This window comes from Nerophis ophidion, linkage group LG17 (assembly GCF_033978795.1).
Source record: "Nerophis ophidion isolate RoL-2023_Sa linkage group LG17, RoL_Noph_v1.0, whole genome shotgun sequence".
Taxonomy (NCBI): domain Eukaryota; kingdom Metazoa; phylum Chordata; class Actinopteri; order Syngnathiformes; family Syngnathidae; genus Nerophis; species Nerophis ophidion.
In genome coordinates, this window is record NC_084627.1 from 40,626,576 (window position 1) to 40,646,583 (window position 20,008).

Below are 20,008 nucleotides of genomic sequence, written 5' to 3' on the forward strand. Positions count from 1 at the left end.
CTCAAATTACTTTCAAATTCATGTAAAATTACAGTAATTAACTTTAATTAAATATGTAGCTTGTTATATAAAAGTCTAAGTCCATACTAACAATCTAACAGTTTTATATGTAATTTTAAGGTAAAACTCATTTGTTTACTATTTATGTGTAATTTTACATTCAAGTTGGAAAAATATATGTAGTCTGTTATATAAAGGTTTATGCTCATACTAACAATTTAAAAGTTTTCTCTGTAAGATGACATACATGAAAGACTGCAAGACAAATTTGATCACAGCCAACAGCCACACAGGTCACACTGACGGTGGCCGTACAAACAACTTTAACACTCTTACAAATATGCCCCACACTGTGTAGCCACATCAAACAAGAATGACAAACACATTTCAGGAGAACATCTTCACCGTAACACAACATTAACACAATAGAAACAATACCCAGAATTCCATGTGCTACAATATATAACCCCACCACCAAACCCCGCCCACCTCAACCGACGCACGGAGGGGGGCGGTGATGTGTGTGTGTGTGTGTGTGGGGGGGTTGGGTGGTAGCGGGGGTGTAGCCCGGAAGAGTCAGCGCTGCATGTGATTGTGGGTATTTGTTCTGTTGTGTTTATGTTGTGTTACAGTAAAGATGTTCTCCTGAAATGTGTTTATCATTCTTGTTTGATGTGGGTTCACAGTGTGGCGCATATTTGTAACAGTGTTAAAGTTGTGTGTACGGCCACCCTCAGTGTGACCTGTATGGCTGTTGACCAAGTATGTTTTGCAGTCACTATTATGTGAACGACAGAGCCGTTCAAATCACACGCCCAAGTTGGCACGCTGGTTATTCGGTTAATGAGTGAACGCAGAGTGCGACAAAGCCCTGTCACGGCACGACCGTGATATATTCGCCCGGGCAGATATTGGGTCAATCCTACGTGAGGGTCACTGAATGTCTAGCGGTAAAACGGTAGGATCGGTAAGTATGTTGCTAGGTTGGGATAGCCATTCATTGAAGGTGAACCCACTTTGCACCAAGTTCCTGCATCCAGTGGCCCCCCGGTAAAGTAAATGAGAGACCCCTGATCCTAACAATTCAGAAAAAATCTGTAAAATAATGGTATTTTTCTGTGGAACTGCCATCATTGTCACTTCATTAAAGGTGGTTGATCGTAATAATTTGGAAAAACTCTGTAGAATTAAGGTATTTTTCTGCAGAACTGTTTGCATCGTCACTTTATTAAAAGTGGTTAATCTTAATAATTTAGTAAACATCTGTAAAATTACGATATTTCTCCGCAAAACGTTTCATGACAATTTCTGTAAATATAATGTTTTTGATCATTATTTGGTTTACAATGTTTTACTTTAATTTTATGGTTTTCGTTAGGCAGCCGTAGCTGCCAATAAATGACCGTTTTTTTTACAGAATTTTTTTTTTACAGTGTAAGTCAGGGGTGTCAAACTCAAATACAGAGTGGGCCAAAATTTTAAACGGAACAAAGCCGCGGGCCAAGGTTGAACAAATTAACCTTTTAATAGGGACCCAATAATACATTTGAAAATAAAATAACAATATTGAATGAACCCAACATTCAAGCCTTGAAGTAGCAAGAGGAAAATGCATGAATAAAACGTTGATTTTTGGTCAGTTTGCTGGAAGTTTCCCGGAAGAGTTAGTGCTGCAAGGGGTTCTGGGTATTTGTTCTGTTGTGTTACGGTGCGGATGTTCACCCGAAATGTGTTTGTCATTCTTGTTTGGTGTGGGTCCACAGTGTGGCGCATATTTGTAACAGTGCTAAAGTTGTTTATACGGCCACCCTCAGTGTGACCTGTATGGCTGTTGACCAACTATGCCTTGCATTCACTTGTGCGTGTGTGTGTAAAAGCTACAAATATGATGTGACACGCTGTTAGTATGGAGGAAAAGCGGACGTGACGACAGGTTATGGAGAACGCTAAAGGCAGTGCCTTAAATGCACGCCCATAGTATAGTTGTCCAGGTGGAAATCGGTAGAAATTCGGGAGAATGGTTGCCCCGGGAGATTTTTGGGAGGGGGACTGAACTTCGGGAGTCTACCGGGAAACTTAGGAGGCTTGGCAAGTATGAGTATTAGCGGTGAATGCTTTTTTTTTTTTCTTTATCATGAAAAAGGGACGTTTTTGTCATGAAAAAGGGAGTTTTTTTGTGGTTGGTGCCGTAATTGTAAGTGTATATTGTGTTTTCTATGTTGATTTAATTAAAAAAACTAAAAAAAAAAAACTTTTTTTTTTTTTTTTTAAATAAAAATGTATAAAAAATTATTCTGCGGCCCGGTACCAATCGGTACCGGGCCGCAGTGATCAGTGAGGTTATTCTAATAAAAAAACGCAAGCCTTTATACCTGGGTATACCTCCACTGGATGGTTTTTCTGTAGCGTAAGTACAAAAGAATGAGCTGTAGTGCTGAAGATTTGGCGATTGGCATAGTTCACGCCGTCGTTCACCTGAAAGTGGAAGCCACCAGACAAAGCACCTAAACGGAGAGAGCGAGCGCCAACGTAATGAAAATAAGAATTATTTCATTCACTCACGAATGTTCTTTGCATCTCACCATTGTGCGCGAAGAGTAGTTGTCCACTTTCAATGTGAATCTGCGTGAAGTTTAAGATGTGTTTGGAGGGGGCGCTCTTCAGAGCCAGGTAGCCATTACTGGGTGGTGTGACGATAAACTCAAGCTTGTCAGGTGGCGTGTCACAGTCCTCAGCGCTCAGATCGTCCACTGAGATTTCTGTCACCGAATCCACCCAAACCTGAGAGGAACAATGAAATATATATTTTTTCATTTGTGCATACAAACAAATTAGTTCGGATCTGAGGAGTACGGTGAACCTTTGCAACTTGATCTTTTGCTGAAGGCTGTTCTATTTTGGAATAATAAACCATGTTAAGAGCCTTACCTGTGATCATTACAACTTTACTTCCATTTATTTGTATATTACTATTACCATTTTTCCTTTTGACTTGCATTGCCACAGTTTTTAAAAAATATTCGAACGTACTTCACTTGAAATTTTAGATTAAAATCCAAGTCATTTGACTGTCAAACCATGTTAAGTTTAAGGTTATACTTGCATTGCATAGGTGCCAAATGCAAGACTTGTAGGTCAGGTGTGGCCCACTACATAATTTTACTACCATAAGCATTTTTACATATTTTTCACCTTTTCTGTCACCGAATCCACCCAAACCTGAGAGGCACAATGAAATATATATTTTTTCATTTGTGCATACAAACAAATTAGATCTGAGGAGTACGGTGAACACTTGCAACTTGATCTGTTGCTGAAGGTTGTTCTATTTTGGAATAATAAACCATGTTTAGATCCTTACCTTTGATCATTACAACTTGACTTCCATTTTTTTGTATATTACCATTACCATTTTTCTTTTTGTCTTGCATTGCCACAGTTTTTGAAAAATATTTGAACGTACTTCACTTGAAATTTTAGATTAAAATCCAAGTCATTTGACTGTCAAACCATGTTAAGTTTAAAGGTATACTTGTATTGCATAGGTGCCAAATGCAAGATTTGTAGGTCAGGTATGGCCCACTACATCATTTTATTACCATAAGCATTTTTACATATTTTTCACCTTTTCTGTCACCGAATCCACCCAAACCTGAGAAGACCAATGAAATATATATTTTTTCATTTGTGCAGACAAAAAAATTAGTTTAGATCTGAGGAGTACGGTAAACCCTTGCAACTTGATCAGTTTCAGAAGGCTGTTCTATTTTGGAATAATAAACCATGTTTAGATCCTTACCTTTGATCATTACAACTTGACTTCCATTTTTTTTTTGTATATTACCATTACCATTTTTCTTTTTGTCTTGCATTGCCACAGTTTTTGAAAAATATCTGAACGTACTTCACTTGAAATTTTAGATTAAAATCCAAGTCATTGGACTGTCAAACCATGTTAAGTTTAAAGGTATACTTGTATTGCATAGGTGCCAAATGCAAGACGTGTAGGTCAGGTGTGGCCCACCACAATTTATTACCATAAGCAATTTTACACATTGTTCACCTTCTTTGCAATATGGGTTATTTGAGATTTGGCAGAAAATATCCCTTGTGGGTGTTATACTTCCTACCTTTAGACCATTGTTGGTTATAACGACAGGAGTCTCATCATTGACAGGTGTGACCTTGATCTGCACGGTACAGGGTAGACTGTGCTTCTGGTACTCTGTCTGATTGACAATGATGGTAAAGTTGTCTCTCACAGTGTCACTGCCATCATGGATATAGGAAATGTATTCACGCTCCAACTGTAGAGTGAAATGTGCTATGTTGGACTTGGTCAAGATGAAACAATATAGAATTCTAGATTGTGAGTACCTCCGTGTGTGTGAAAGCAGTGATGGGCATCCCTGGGATCCGACTGTGCTCCAGGTGACCGTGTCGGGGTGGAACAACAATATTATACAGGAAATTCATCCCTGAGAAGTGATGACTATTAACTGTGATTACGTCAAGTGTAAGCGGCAGAGACGACCCCTCATCCAATGTCAAGTCAGAGACCTACGGGAATAAAACCCAACTTGAACAATTTTCAGGTGCCTCACCACAATTTGGCTTATTTGGTTCAAGCATTACCTGTAGAGGCAGTAGCGTGGGAATAATATCAATCGCCATGTAAATGGGTCCAACCTTGGTGACCCCATTGGTAGCCTCCAACAGAGCAGAATCATTGGCGCTTCCTGAAGTCTGCTGGTGGTAGATGACCAAACCGTTGTTGATGTCCTCCTGAGTGAAGGAAGTTGTCGGCTCCCATCTAAATTTCTGTGAATTTGGAATTATTTATTATCCAATGGAAGATGCTGATGCTATTTTTTTTTTTTTGATTGATTGATACTTTTATTAGTAAATTGCACAGTTCAGTGCATATTCCGTACAATTCACCACTAAATTGTAACACCCGAAGAAGTTTTTCAACTTGTCTAAGTCGGGGTCCACGTTAATCAATTCATTCTATCCATTCATTGTTTGCTAGACTTCTTATCCTTTTCACAAATAGGATCATATGACAATTAAACTGAAGTAAATTGTGAATTATATGTATATAGCGCTATTCTCTAGAGCAGGGGTCACCAACCTTTTTTTTTTAAGTGTGTATCAAACTGCTAGCCCTTCGCATTAATCAGTACCCAAGAGCAACTTCTTGGGTACTGATTAATGCGAAGGGCTAGCAGTTTGATACACACTTAAAAAAATTGCCAGAAATAGACAATTTGCTCGATTTACCTTTAATAAATCTCTCTCTCTCTCTCTCTCTCTCTCTCTCTCTGTATATATATATATATATATATATATATATATATAAATGGGTATTTCTGTCTGTCATTCCGTCTATTTACAGAAGTTTTTTTTGTAGAGAATAAATGATGGAAAAAACACTTAAATGAATGGTTCAAAAGAGGAGAAAACGGGAAAAAAAATAAAAAATTTTGAAACATAGTTTATCGTCAATTTGCTCAATTTACCTTTAACGCTATGTTATTATTAATAATTAATTATATTTATCTTTGTGGAAACACTGATCATCTTAATGATTTCTCACAATAAATATATATAGAAACAGATAAATATCAATATGCAGCACTTTTATATTTTCTCTAAGTGCACATTTTTCAAATCAAATTGAACATTTTCAAATGATCACTTCCAAGACAGTCTTGTGAAATCACAATATCCCATTTTAACTAGCTAGCCACGAACATTTTTTAACAAATCATGAATTTCTTTGCACCATGTTTGTACAAATAATAAGTCATGTAAAATACAAAAGTCAACTCTCAAATGTTTAAATAAATCATGTCACACTTTGAACTGGACACCATATCTGTTATCTGTTTCTTTTTCAGTTAGTGGGAAGCCTGGCATTGCATGCTGTTAACTAGTGTGTTGTACTCTGGTGTGTAACTTAACACTGCAGGTGTGCATCAGCGAGGCGTGTTCTGTGTTTGTTCTTGATGAAGTTCATGTCAGAAAAGGCTGATTCACAAAGATAAGTTGAACCAAACAGGCTTGCAACCTTCATAGCTGCTGTGCATACAACACTGTACTTTTCTGTGTCAACAAGGCACCAAAAGTTTGGTGCAGCCTGGTGGGCTTTAAATTTTAAATTGTCGGGAAAGAAGAGGAAGGAATTTAAAAGGTAAAAAGGTAGATGTGTTTAAAAATCCTAAAATTATTTTTAAGGTTGTATTTTTTCTCTATAATTGTCTTTCTGAAAGTTATAAGAAGCAAAGCAAAACAATACATTATTTTTTTAAACAAGTGAAGACCAAGTCTTTAAAATATTTTCTTGGATTTTCAAATTCTATTTGAGTTTTGTCTCTCTTAGAATTAAAAATGTCGAGCAAAGCGAGACCAGCTTGCTAGTAAATAATACAATCCAAAAAATAGAGGCAGCTCACTGGTAAGTGCTGCTATTTGAGCTATTTTTAGAACAGGCCAGTGGGCCTTCCGAGACCCCAAAGGGAATAAGCGGTAGAAAATGGATGGATGGATGGATGGCCAGCGGGCTACTCATCTGGTCCTTACGGGCACTACGTTGGTGACCCCTGCTCTAGAGACTCAAAGCAATTTACATTGTGAAACCCATTATCTACATCTTTAAAGGGGAACATTATCACCAGACCTATGTAAGCGTCAATATATACCTTGATGTTGCAGAAAAAAGACCATATGTTTTTTTAACCGATTTTCGAACTCAAAAAGGGTGAATTTGGCGATTTAAACGCCTTTCAATTGTTCGCTGTCAGAGCAATGACCTTTCACCCGTGACGTCACATCGTGAAGCCACACGCCATTTTCTCAAACACATTACACACACCGAGTCAAATCAGCTCTATTATTTTCCGTTTTTTCGACTGTTTTCTCGTAAATTGGAGACATCATGCCTCGTCGGTGTGTTGTCGGAGGGTGTAACAACACGAACAGAGACGGTTTCAAGTTGCACCAGTGGTCAAAAGATGCGAAAGTCCCTCGTTTGTTCCGCACACTGTACCGACGACAGCTATGCTACGACAGAGATGGCAAGAATGTGTGGATATCCTGTGACACTCAAAGCAGATGCATTTCCAACGATAAAGTCAACAAAATCACCAAGGTGAGTTTTGTTGATGTTATTGACTTATGTGGAGTGTGCTAGTAAGACATATTTGGTCACGGCATGACTGCAAGCTAATCGATGCGAACATACTATTTAGGCTAGCTGTATGTACATATTGCATCATTATGCCTCATTTGTAGCTATATTTGCATCCAACCTTTCCCTCCACCCACATTTAATGCCAAACAAACGCATACCAATCATTGGAGCCGTGTCTTAATGAAATTAAACAATGGATGTCCGCTAACTTTTTGCAACTCAACGCCAAAAAAACGGAAATGCTGATTATCGGTCCTGCTAGACACCGAGCTCTATTTAATAATACAACGTTAACATTTGACAAACAAACAATTAAACAAGGCGACTCTGTAAAGAATCTGGGTATTATCTTTGATCCAATTCTCTCCTTTGAGCCACACATTAAAAGCGTTACTAAAATGGCCTTCTTTCATCTCCGTAATATCGCTAAAATTCGCTCCATTCTGTCCACTAAAGACGTTGAGATCATAAACTTCTCGCCTCGATTACTGTAACGTATTATTTTCGGGTCTCCCCATGTCTAACATTAAAAGATTACAGTTGGTACAAAATGCGGCTGCTAGACTTTTGACAAGAACAAGAACGTTTGATCACATTACGCGTTTACTGGCTCACCTGCACTGGCTTCCTGTGCATTAAGATGTGACTTTAAAGTTTTACTACTTAGTTTGCATGTTTTCCCCGTGAATGCGTGGGTTCCCTCCGGGTACTCCGGCTTCCTCCCACTTCCAAAGACATGCACCTGGGGATAGGTTGATTGGCAACACTAAATTGGCCCTAGTGTGTGAATGTGAGTGTGAATGTTGTCTGTCTATCTGTGTTGGCCCTGCAATGAGGTGGCGACTTGTCCAGGGTGTACCCCGCCTTCCGCCCGATTGTAGCTGAGATAGGCGCCAGCGCCCCCCACGACCCCGAAAGGGAATAAGCGGTAGAAAATGGATGGATGGATGGATACTTAAGTATAAAATACTACACGGTCTAGCTCCATCCTATCTTGCCGATTGTATTGTACCATATGTCCCGGCAAGAAATCTGCATTCAAAGGACTCCGGCTTATTAGTGATTCCCAAAGCCCAGAAAAAGTCTGCGGGCTATAGAGCGTTTTCATTTCGGGTTCCAGTACTCTGGAATGCCCTCCCGGTAACAGTTCGAGATGCTACCTCAGTAGAAGTATTTAAGTCTCACCTTAAAACTCATTTGTATACTCTAACCTTTAAATAGACTCCCTTTTTAGACCAGTTGATCTGCCGTTTCTTTTCTTTTTCTTCTATGTCCCACTCTCCCTTGTGGAGGGGGTCCGGTCCGATCCGGTGGCCATGGATGACGTACTGGCTGTCCAGAGTCAGGACCCAGGATGGACCTCTTGCCTGTGTATCGGCTGGGGACATCTCTGCGCTGCTGATCCGCCTCCGCTTGTGATGGTTTCCTGCTGGCTCCGCTGTGAACGGGACTCTCGCGGCTGTGTTGGATCCGCTTTGGACTGGACTCTCGCGGCTGTGTTGGATCCATTTTGGATTGAACTTTCACAGTATCATGTTAGACCCGCTCGACATCCATTGCTTTCGTCTTCTCCAAGGTTCTCATAGTCATCATTGTCACCGACGTCCCACTGGGTGTAAGATTTCCTTGCCCTTATGTGAGCCTACCGAGGATGTCGTAGTGGTTTGTGTTGTGGTTTGTGCAGCCCTTTGAGACAGTATTGATTTAGGGCTATATAAGTAAACATTGGTTGATTGATTGATTGTTAGAAGGCAATCGCCAAATTCGTCCGCGGTTCCTCCCGTGCCGCTGTCTGTCGTGATATGGCTCAAAAGCTTCTGTTTCTTCTTTAATTTCGTTTTCGGTACCTGCATCCACACTCCAACCATCCGTTTCAATACATGCGTAATCTGTTGAATCGCTTACGGCGCTGAAATCCGAGTCTGAATCCGAGCTAATAAAATAAGCCACTGGGAACAGGTTTTTAGTGGTTTTAACCCTTCATAAATTGTGATAATGTTCCCCTTTAAAGTGAAGTAAATTGTGAATATATGTATATAGCGCTTTTCTCTAGAGACTCAAAGCAATTTACATTGTGAAACCAATTATCTACATCTTTAAGCTACATTTAAACCAGTTTGGGTGGCACTGGGAGCAGGTGGGTAAAGTATCTTGCCCATAGACACAACAGATGTTGGAGGATTGAACCTGGAACCTTGCAGTTGCTGGCATGGCCTCTCTACCAACCGAGCCACACCATCCCAATTTAAGGAAAAAGGCTGACTATACCCCTGACTGCTCGCCAGTGAATCACAGGGTAAAGTTATAGAAGGACAACCATTTACACCGCATTGACACTATCTGGGAGTGGGGAGTGAAACTTTGCTGACTGCATTAAAGTCTGCCAAGTGATGCACTACATCAGGGGTCACCAACGCGGTGCCCACGGGCACCAGGTAGCCCGTAAGGACCAGATGAGTAACCCGCTGGCCTGTTCTAAAAATAGCTCAAATAGCAGCACTTACCAGTGAGCTGCCTCTATTTTTTAAATTGTATTTATTTACTAGCAAGCTGGTCTCGCTCTGCTCAAAATGTTTAATACTAAGAAAGACAAAACTCAATTAGAATTTGAAAATCCAAGAAAATATTTTGGATTTAAACAAGTCTTCACTTGTTTAAATAAATTCATTTATTTTTTTACCTTGCTTCTTATAACTTTCAGAAAGAACATTTTAGAGAAAAAATACAACCTTAAAAATGATTTTAGGATTTCTAAACACATATACCTTTTTACCTTTTAAATTCCTTCCTCTTCTTTCCTGACAATATAAATCAATGTTCAAGTAAATGTATTTATTTTTTATTGTAAAGAATAATAAATACATTTCAATTTAATTCTTCATTTCAGGTTCTGTTTTTTCGACGAAGAATATTTGTGAAATATTTTTTCAAAGTTATTAATATTTAAAATTCCCTAAAATTATTCTGGCAAATATAGAACATCTTTAGAATCAAATTCAAATCTTATTTCAAAGTCTTTTGAATTTATTTTAAAATTTTTGTTCTGGAAAATCTACAAGAAATAATGATTTGTCTTTGTTAGAAATATAGCTTGGTCCAATTTGTTATATATTCTAACAAAGTGCAGATTGGATTTTAACCTATTTAAAACATGTCATCAAAATTCTGAAATTAATCTTAATCAGGAAAAATTACTAATGATGTTCCATAAATTATTTTTTTAATTTTTTCCAAAAGATTCGAATTAGCTAGTTTTTCTCTCCTTTTTTGTAGTTGAATTTTGAATTTTAAAGAGTTGAAATTGAAGATAAACTATGTTTCAAAATGTAATTTAAATTTTTTTTCCCTGTTTTCTCTTCTTTTAAACCGTTCAATTAATTAATTTTTTTCATCATTTATACTCTAGAAAAAACTTTCCGTACAAAGAAAAAAAATGTACGACGGAATGACGGACAGAAATACCCATTTTTTAATGTATGTGTGTATATATATATATATATATATATATATATATATATATAATATATATATATATATATATATATATATATATATATATATATATATATATATATATATATATATATATATATATATATATATATATATGTATATATATATGTATATATATGTATATATATATATATATATATATATATGTATTAGAGCTGTGAATCATTGGGTGTCCCACGATTCGATTCAATATCGATTCTTGGGGTCACGATTCGATAATATATCGATTTTTTTCGATTCGATTCTCTATTCAAAAACGATATTTTTCCGATTCAAAAGGATTCTGTATTCATTCAATACATAGGATTTCTGCAAGATCTACCCCAGTCTGCTGACATGCTAGCAGAGTAGTAGATTTTTGTAAAAAGCTTTTATAATTGTAAAGGACAATGTTTTATCAATTGATTGCAATAATGTCAATTCTGTTTTAACTATTAAACGAACCAAAAATATGACTTATTTTATCTTTGTGAAAATATTGGACACAGTGTGTTGTCAAGCTTATGAGATGCGGTGCAAGTGTAAGCCACTGTGACACTTTTTTTTTTTTTTTTATAAGTGACTAATGGTAATGTCAATGAGGGATTTTTAATCACTGCTATGCTGAAATTATAACCAATATTGATACTGTTGTTGATAATATTCATTTTTGTTTCACTACTTTTGGTTTGTTCTGTGACGTGTTTGTGTTTCCTCAATTGCTCTGTTTATTGCAGTTCCGAGTGTTGCTGGGTCAGGTTTGGTTTTGGAATTGGATTGCATTGTTATGGTATTGCTGTTTAGTGGTTTGTTGGATTGATTAAAAAAATAAATAACAAATCAATTAAAAAATATACATATTTTTTAAAAATTTGAATCGATTCTGAATCGCACAACATAAACGATTCGATTCCAATCGATTTTTTCCCACACCCCTAATATTTATATATTTATATAGATTTATTTACTAAAAGTAAATTGAGCAAATTGACTATTTCTGGCATTTTTTTAAGTGTGTATCAAACTGGTAGCCCTTCGCATTAATCACTACCCAAGAAGTAGCTCTTGGTTCCAAAAAGGTTGGTGAGCCTTGCTCTACATTATCTATATTATCAGTCACTCACATTTAAGCAATATTCTTCTGTCGTATGCAACCTTTTTTATGCTGCAATCAGTGTCTGTCTTTAAATAAGACATTTTTTTAGCCAGAAGCAATTGAGTGGTGCTCCTATAGGGATGTGATTCAGGTTTTAAGCACCTGGAAACGATGTTGGCGTCCTTCATTATTTGTTCGCCGCTTTTTCTCAGAGGTTAACATCTCAATTAATCCCAAAGATGGTGGGCTTTGGACGGTGAACACTATCTCTGAAGGCTGGCTGTCAACATGGACCACCTGGAGGTAATGGAAATAGAGAGGTGACAATATGAAGCTTATTGAAAAGTCTCAGCAAGACCAGCTTACCTCTAACTGGTTTTTATTTAAGGAGACATTGTGCCCCTCTGCAACGACCACTGGGCGATTATTAATGACTGTTGGTGGACTCTGATGACTCTTAAGGTAGATTTTTATCTGCAAGCCAATGTCTAGATACACTTCCCTCCTCCAATCATGTGATCGCCCTTCTCGGGTTTTCTCCCTTGCTCTCGCTGTGATATTAAAGCCATCGGAAAACCCGTGGCTGCCGTCATGGTGATAAAACAGGCGCTCTGCTTCCAGATCTTCTTGGGTGAATAAGGAAACCGCATCTGCCTCTGCTGCGGATTCACCATCATTCTTGAGAAGCACACCGTGTTTGGGCGGAAGGAAGACCTCGTACGTTAGTTGCTGTGAATCCCTGATGTCGAGGTTGCTGAAGATGCTGAGGTTACATGAGGTTAGAGTCGTTATTCCACCTTGCTGGACCATGAGGCCTGTGTTGTTTTTCACTTCAATGTAAGGATCCTGTGCCTTAACCTGCAACAGGGAGACATTGTAATTCTGCCAAGTCACAAGCAAGTCAAACCATTATTCCATATATTTGTTTGTTTGTTGGATTCTCCCTCTCTCATGCAAAAAAAACAGCACAGAAACACTTGGTATTCACTCCATGTTAAATTATTTTTTTATCTGGATGTGATAGCCAATAGTCGCTTAACTCAGCGTTTTTCAACCACTGGTGTGCCGTGAGATACAGTCCGGTGTGCCATGGGAGATTATGTAGTTTCACCTAATTGGGTTAAAAATATTTTTTGGAAACCAGTGTGTTCCTCCGTGGATGCGTCGCCAAATACACAGCAAAAGGTAAGAAATAAAGTATTTATTAATGTAATAAAACAGGCTAGAAACAAAACACTGGTGCTAACAGAAAGGCAAACAAAGGGCGCTAGCATGGATACTAGAAAAACAAACGGAAACTCAGACATTAAGCACGAAGGCACGAAAAGGGAAAACAAAACACTTAGCATGAGAGCTAGGAGTAAACAAAGGCGTAGCATGAAAGCTAGCAAGAATGCACATATAAAGTAGTCGTCACTGTTGCACGTAGGCAAATTAGGATCCGAGATAGAACAACGAAAAGGGGCAGGCTTATATAAGGCAGTAATCAGAATAGAAACAGGTGTGCGTCGAAAGCAACGGGCAGCTTAAAATAATATGTTACCTTGGGGATAGACTAAACAGGAACTAAGGAGTCAAACGACGGAGAGTGATACAAAAATGGAAATAAAACAGCAATCTGTGAAGATCCGAGCAGCGGATCGCGACACAGTAATTATAATCCGCAAATGTGCCGTTGTTGAGTGTATGTGCTGTCTAGAACTCGGCAGAATAACTGTGTAATACTCTTCCTTATCAGTCTGTGGCAGCAGGTAGCTAATCGCTTTGTAGATGTCGGGAACATGGTTTGTCGTGATCACAATATGCGGAAGGCAACGTGAAGGTAAAAAGGTATCTACTGCTAAAACCAAAAATAGACAAAAGGCATTGAGAAAAAAGCATTGGGAAAGCTTTACAAAACTACAAATCCCGTTTCCATATGAGTTGGGAAATTGTGTTGGATGTAAATATAAACGGAATACAATGATTTGCAAACCCTTTTCAACCCATATTCAGTTGAATGCACTACAAAGACAAGATATTTGATGTTCAAACTCATAAACTTTTTTTTTTTGCAGATAAGATTTCATGGCTGCAACACGTGCCAAAGTAGTTGGGAAAGGACATGTTCACCTGTGTGTTATATCACCTTTTCTTTTAACAAAACTCAATAAACGTTTGGGAACTGAGGAAACTAATTGTAGAAGCTTTGAAAGTGGAATTATTTCCCATTCTTGTTTCATGTAGAGCTTCAGTCGTTCAACAGTCCGGGGTCTCCGCTGTCGTTTTTTATGCTTCATAATGTGCCAAACTTTTTCGATGGGAAACAGGTCTGGACTGCAGGCGGGCCAGGAAAGTACCCGCACTCTTTTCTTACGAAGCCACGCTGTTGTAACACTTGTCTTGCTTAAATAAGCAGGGGTGTCCATGATAACGTTGCATGGATGATAACATATGTTGCTCCAAAACCTGTATGGACCTTTCAGCATTAATGATGCCTTCACAGATGTGTAAGTTACCCATGCCTTGGGCACTAATTCACCCCCATACCATCACAGATGCTGGCTTTTGAACTTCGCGCCTATAACAATCCAAATGGTTATTTTCCTCTTTGTTTTGGAGGACACCACGTCATCTGTTTCCAAATATAATTTGAAATGTGGACTCGTCAGACCACAGAACACCTTTCCACTTTGCATCAGTCCATCTTAGATGATCTCGGGCCCAGACAAGCCGGCAGCGTTTCAGGATATTGTTGATAAATGGGTAGAGTAGAGTTTTAACTTGCACTTACAGATGTAGCGACCAACTGTACTTACGGACAGTGGTTCTATGAAGTGTTCCTGAGCCCGTGTGGTGATATCCTTTACACACAGATGTCGGTTTATGATGCAGTACCGCCTGAGGGATCAAAAGTCCGTAATATCATCGCTTACGTGCAGGGATTTCTCCAGATTCTCTGAACTTTTTGATGATTTTACGGACCGTAGATGGTAAAATCCCTAAATTCCTTGCGATAGCTCGTTGAGAAATGTTGTTCTAAAACTGTTCGAAAATTTGCTTCCAAAGTGGTGACCCTCACCCCATCCTTGTTTGTGAATTACTTAGCGTTTCATGGAAGCTGCTTTTATACCCAATCATGGCACCCACCTGTTCCCAATTAGCCTGCATACCTGTGGGATGTTCCATATAAGTGTTTGATGAGCATTCCTCAACTTTATCAGTATTTATTGCCACCTTTCCCAACTTCTTTGTCATGTGTTGCTGGCATCAAATTCTAAAGTTAATGATTATTTTAAAAAAAAAGTTTATTAGTTTGAACATCAAATATGTTGTTTTTTTAGCATATTCAACTGAATATGGGTTGAAAATTATTTGCAAGTCATTGTATTCAGTTTATATTTACATCTAACACAATTTTCTCACTGGTAATGGGTTCCACATTGGTTCTGAAATGTTGATATTGCAGTATTTATTTTAGTAAGTTCTGAGAGAAACCACTTTCTTTATATTGAGTTTAAAAAGCTTGGGCAAACCTGATTTAAAGTCTAAAGGATTAAAAATACTAATAAGCAATTACCTCCATCAACGTAGAAACATAATGTTTGCCATCTGATACAAAAAGCACGAAGCGACCAAAACTGACTCCACTGTGTACAAACAGCACCTTTTTCTGAGGGAAAAACAAAAGAAGAATGAAGACAGTTGAAGAATTTACAGTGATAATCAAGTCATGAGTTGTGTAAAAGTGTATTTTCATTGACCCGGTGCCATTAAGCTTTTTATCTCTATGAAGAACCCCAAAAATCTCCCTTGAATGAGTAAAAAGTTATTTTCCAGCATAAATATACCTTAAAGGCCTACTGAAATGAGATTTTCTTATTTAAACGGGGATAGCAGGTCCATTCTATGTGTCAAACTTGATCATTTCGCGCTATTGTCATATTTTTACTGAAAGGATTTAGTAGAGAACATCGACGATAAAGATCGCAACTTTTGGTCGCTGGTAAAAAAGCCTTGCCTGTACCGGAAGTAGCAGACGATGTGCGCGTGACGTCACGGGTTGTGGAGCTCCTCACATCCTTACATTGTTTACAATCATGGCCACCAGCAGCGAGAGCGATTCGGACCGAGAAAGGGACGATTTCCCCATTAATTTGAGCGAGGATGAAAGATTTGTGGATGAGGATAATGAGAGTGAAGGACTAGAAAAAAAAAAAGACAGGGCAATGGGAGCGATTCAGATGTTATTAAACACATTTACTAGGATAATTCTGGAAAATCCCTTATCTGCTTGTTGTGTTACTAGTGTTTTAGTGAGATTATATAGTCGTACCTGAAAGTCGGAGGGGTGTGGCCACGGGTGCGGGGACCGCCAGTGTCTCCGAGGGAAGCCACGTTTCTCAACAAGGCAAGGCAGCCGGGCTGAGATTTTTATTTTTTTTCCTCCACAGAGTAAGCATCCGACGGTCGGTGACGGCCGGTGGGAGGAGACAAGAGAGTCCACAGCTGCAGGAGGAACGACGCAAACTCTCCGCTCATGTCTACGGTAAGAGCCGAAAGTAAACAAGGAAACACCGGATGTGTTTGTGTTGCTAAAAGCGGCCGCAATTCACCGCTTCCCACCTACATCTTTCTTCTTTGACGTCTCCATTATTAATTGAACAAATTGCAAAAGATTAAGCAACACAGATGTCCAGAATACTGTGTAATTATGCGATTAAAGCAGACCACTTATAGCTGTGATCGGTGCTGCAATCCGTGACCTCACGCGCACGCAGGATACTTCGCGCAAAATTTAAAATTGCAAATAGTAAACTGACCCGGCCGTATTGGCATGTGTTGCAATGTTAAGATTTCATCATTGATATATAAACCATCGGACTGCGTGTTCCATACTTGCCAACCCACCCAGATTTTCCGTGAGACTCACGAAATTCAGCGCCTCTCCCAAAAACCTCCAGGGACAAATTTTCTCCCGAAAATCTCCCGAAATTCAAGCGGAGCTGGAGGCCACGCCCCCTCCAGCTCCATACAGACAGACCTGACCCAATGTTGTGACCCTCTCAAACAGGACAATACTGCCATGGAATAGAATGTAAATATATTCTACATTTAAGTGCAGTCAAGGAACATGCATTAGAGAGTCTGTTCTGAAGCCCACAGTAAAGAGACTTAACTTCATCATGTCGCCTGGTTATTGACTCCAACCCAATATATTACACCGTCGACGAGCAAAATGAAGAAATACGCTTGCAAGTTCCAGAATGATTGGAAACAAGAATTTCTGTTTATCCAGGAGAGTTCGAAGGGGAAGTTGCCTGTAAATTTTGTAGAACAGACTTCTCCATTGAACACGGCGGCCAAACGGATATTCAGCCATGAACGGTCAGCGCAGCATCGTTCACAACCCAGTATTATGGGCCACCTCGCAAAATGGAGACTTGAGGGTGTATTTTATGCTGAGACAAAGATGGCTATGCTGATAGCTGGAAGCAACATCCCGTTCTCATTTGCGGATGTCTACAAAAAAAATCCTTGAAGGATGTTCCCGGATTCGGAGATCGCTCGCCAATACGCAAATGGGAGAACAAAGGTTACTCAAATAGTGAAAGGTAAGTGTTGTTTTTTTTTTTTTTTTAGTAACCAGCAAGCACAGTACAGTTAGTAGAACAACTGTGTTTTTATTACTGTGTATTTGATAGGTGCCGTCGGAAATTCAGCTATTTATTTTATTTATATGTATAATAAAATAAATATATATAGCTAGAATTCACTGAAAGTCAAGTATTCATATATATATATATATATATATATACATATATATGAAATACTCGAGTTGGTGAATTATACGCGACCCCCTGCCCTCCCACCCCCCTTCTCCCGAAATCGGAGGTCTCAAGGTTGGCAAGTACGGCGTGGTCGGTAGTAGTGGGTTTCAGTAGGCCTTTAAAATGTTCATTATATGCTGCGAAACATTAAACAAACCTATAAAACTATAAATGACTAATTCTCTATATGCAGTGTCCTTATATTTATTAATTTACCTGCTTGAGATCTCTTTGTGTGAACTCGTACAGTTTGTGATCGGGCGCACTGGTTAGGACCAGCTCCCCCATCGGAATCCCTCTCCTAGTGTAGACCAGCCAGTCGTCCTCAAAGTCTGAGTCATCATCTCGGTAGCAAAGATCATTCAAAGTCACCAACCTCTGCCCGTCTCTGGCCATATGGAATACTTGGTCAACAACTCTGACTGGTCGCTGATCGTTGATGAGTTGTATGGAGATGTTTACAGTGTGTTCGACTGGGTTTCTGTTCTCATTCTTGCCACTGGCTCTGGTTGGTTTGTAAACCACAATCTGAAAGCGAAAGAAATCTTGCTTCGTCTCGCTGTCATCATGAACGTACATCACCCTTTCCTCAATGATATCCTGATTGGTGAAAATCCCAATGTTGTCGTTGATGGAGGTCGAGTTTGAGATGTCGATTCTCCGTATTTGACCGTGGCTTGGTTGCACGGTAATGCTGTAGTGGACATCGCGGTTGCTTGCTATGTGGGTGAATAGTATACTTTTTGTGATGATTTTCGTCCCTCCTTCCACAACTGAAAGGCCGTTGTTTAGGACGGTGAAGTCGGTTGACTCGGTTCTAATGTTTATTCTGAAGTCGTGGCTCATTGAGATGGCAATGGTGGAGAAGGCCCGGAAGATGCAAATGTCTCTTGTGTCAACAGGCAGTCTGGTAAACAGTTCATACGTCACCAAGCCATCCGTTATATTCTTCTGGCTGAAGGTTGAGTTTATCTTTAGAACTTTGTCAATGAGGAAAAGCTGACCTTTTTTGGGTTTGGTTAAAAGTTTGAAATATATGTCGCTATCATTGAGTTTAACACCCTTGGTGATGACATGAAGGTCCTCTGGAGTGACAACTACTTTCAGAACGCCATTGACCTCCATTTTGCTTCTTGTGACCTTATAATGGATCCACCGTACCACAATGGGAAAAACAATCTCTTTCTTTGCTGCAATTGAGCCAGCGCTGACTTTGCATTTCAACCGGTCAGTGGCATTCTGAGTTTGAATCGCACGGTAAGTGTTTAGGTATCGGATCCGTTCTTTTTCAATAAGTTTTTGAGTGAAGAAAGTTGTGGGTCTCCATTCGCCACTTGAGTGCAAACGCTGAAGTTGACCGTACTGCGGCAGCTCCGTGACATCATATCGAATATCCATTGGCTGTTCAGCAACGTTAACTTGTACTGCAAGATGATTGATGGTGATGACTGATGCTCCACCCTGGTTCACCTCCAGTGCAGTGTTGTTGACAAATTTGTATTCAAGTTCCACTGCCAGTATCCTCAAAATGACCGGGTTGCTGACCTGACATAGTAAAAGAAACAAAATGTATTGCATAAATCAAAGTTTGGCATTGTTAGGATCTCCTTTCAGGCATGAGATTTTACCACAATGAAAAAGACAGGAAACATTTCAGAGGGTCTGGGTTTTTCACCAATATATCATGTTAAAATTAACAAAGACAGCACCATTTGAAGAAAATGTAACACAGTGGTGAACATGCCCTTTCCCAACTACTTTGGCATCCATCCATCCATTTTCTACCGCTTATTCCTTTGGCATTCTGAGTTAATTATTATTTGCAAAAAAAATAAAATTTATGAGTTTGAACATCAAATATCTTGTCTTTGTGGTGCATTCAATTGAATATGGATTGAAAAGGATTTGCAAATCATTGTATTCCGTTTATATTTACATCTAACACAATTTCCCAACTCATATGGAAACGGGGTTTGTATATGGTTGATGTCAAGTGTGACAAAATCTAGTCTGAAGTCCTAATAACGAATATTAGAGAAGCTTCTAATATGTTTTACACTCAGAGCAGCCATTTCAAGCAGCTTATTAGTGATTCCCAAAGCCCAAAAAAAGTCTGCAGGCTATAGAGCTTTTTCATTTCGGGCTCCAGTACTCTGGAATGCCCTCCCGGTAACAGTTCGAGATGCCACCACAGTAGAAGCATTTAAGTCTCACCTTAAAACTCATTTGTATACTCTAGCCTTTAAATAGACTCCCTTTTTAGACCAGTTGATCTGCCGTTTCTTTTCTTTTTCTTCTATGTCCCACTCTCCCTTGTGGATCCGGTGGCCATGTACTGCTTGCCTGTGTATCAGCTGGGGACATCTCTGCGCTGCTGATCCGCCTCCGCTTGGGATGGTTTCCTGCTGGCTCCGC

The 20,008-nt window shown here is 39.1% G+C and overlaps 1 protein-coding gene and 1 long non-coding RNA gene across 4 annotated transcripts in view; one reads left to right on the forward strand and one right to left on the reverse strand.

Moving 5' to 3' along the window:
* Positions 1–20,008, forward strand: part of LOC133536437 (uncharacterized) — a 141,219-nt gene that overhangs the window by 95,842 nt on the left and 25,369 nt on the right. For both annotated transcript variants that reach the window (XR_009802461.1, XR_009802462.1), the window contains exons 3-6: positions 12,023–12,086; positions 12,172–12,245; positions 12,405–12,561; positions 16,217–16,311. This is a non-coding gene — a long non-coding RNA (uncharacterized LOC133536437). The remainder of the gene's footprint in view (positions 1–12,022; positions 12,087–12,171; positions 12,246–12,404; positions 12,562–16,216; positions 16,312–20,008) is intronic.
* Positions 1–20,008, reverse strand: part of LOC133536435 (chondroitin sulfate proteoglycan 4-like) — a 58,365-nt gene that overhangs the window by 20,365 nt on the left and 17,992 nt on the right. For both annotated transcript variants that reach the window (XM_061876956.1, XM_061876955.1), the window contains 9 exons: positions 17,810–19,138; positions 15,343–15,435; positions 12,150–12,641; positions 11,946–12,080; positions 4,636–4,821; positions 4,378–4,560; positions 4,131–4,307; positions 2,583–2,781; positions 2,373–2,504 (listed from right to left, as the gene is read on the reverse strand). In XM_061876956.1, the coding sequence (XP_061732940.1) occupies positions 2,373–2,504; positions 2,583–2,781; positions 4,131–4,307; positions 4,378–4,560; positions 4,636–4,821; positions 11,946–12,080; positions 12,150–12,641; positions 15,343–15,435; positions 17,810–19,138 (2,926 nt within the window). The remainder of the gene's footprint in view (positions 1–2,372; positions 2,505–2,582; positions 2,782–4,130; positions 4,308–4,377; positions 4,561–4,635; positions 4,822–11,945; positions 12,081–12,149; positions 12,642–15,342; positions 15,436–17,809; positions 19,139–20,008) is intronic.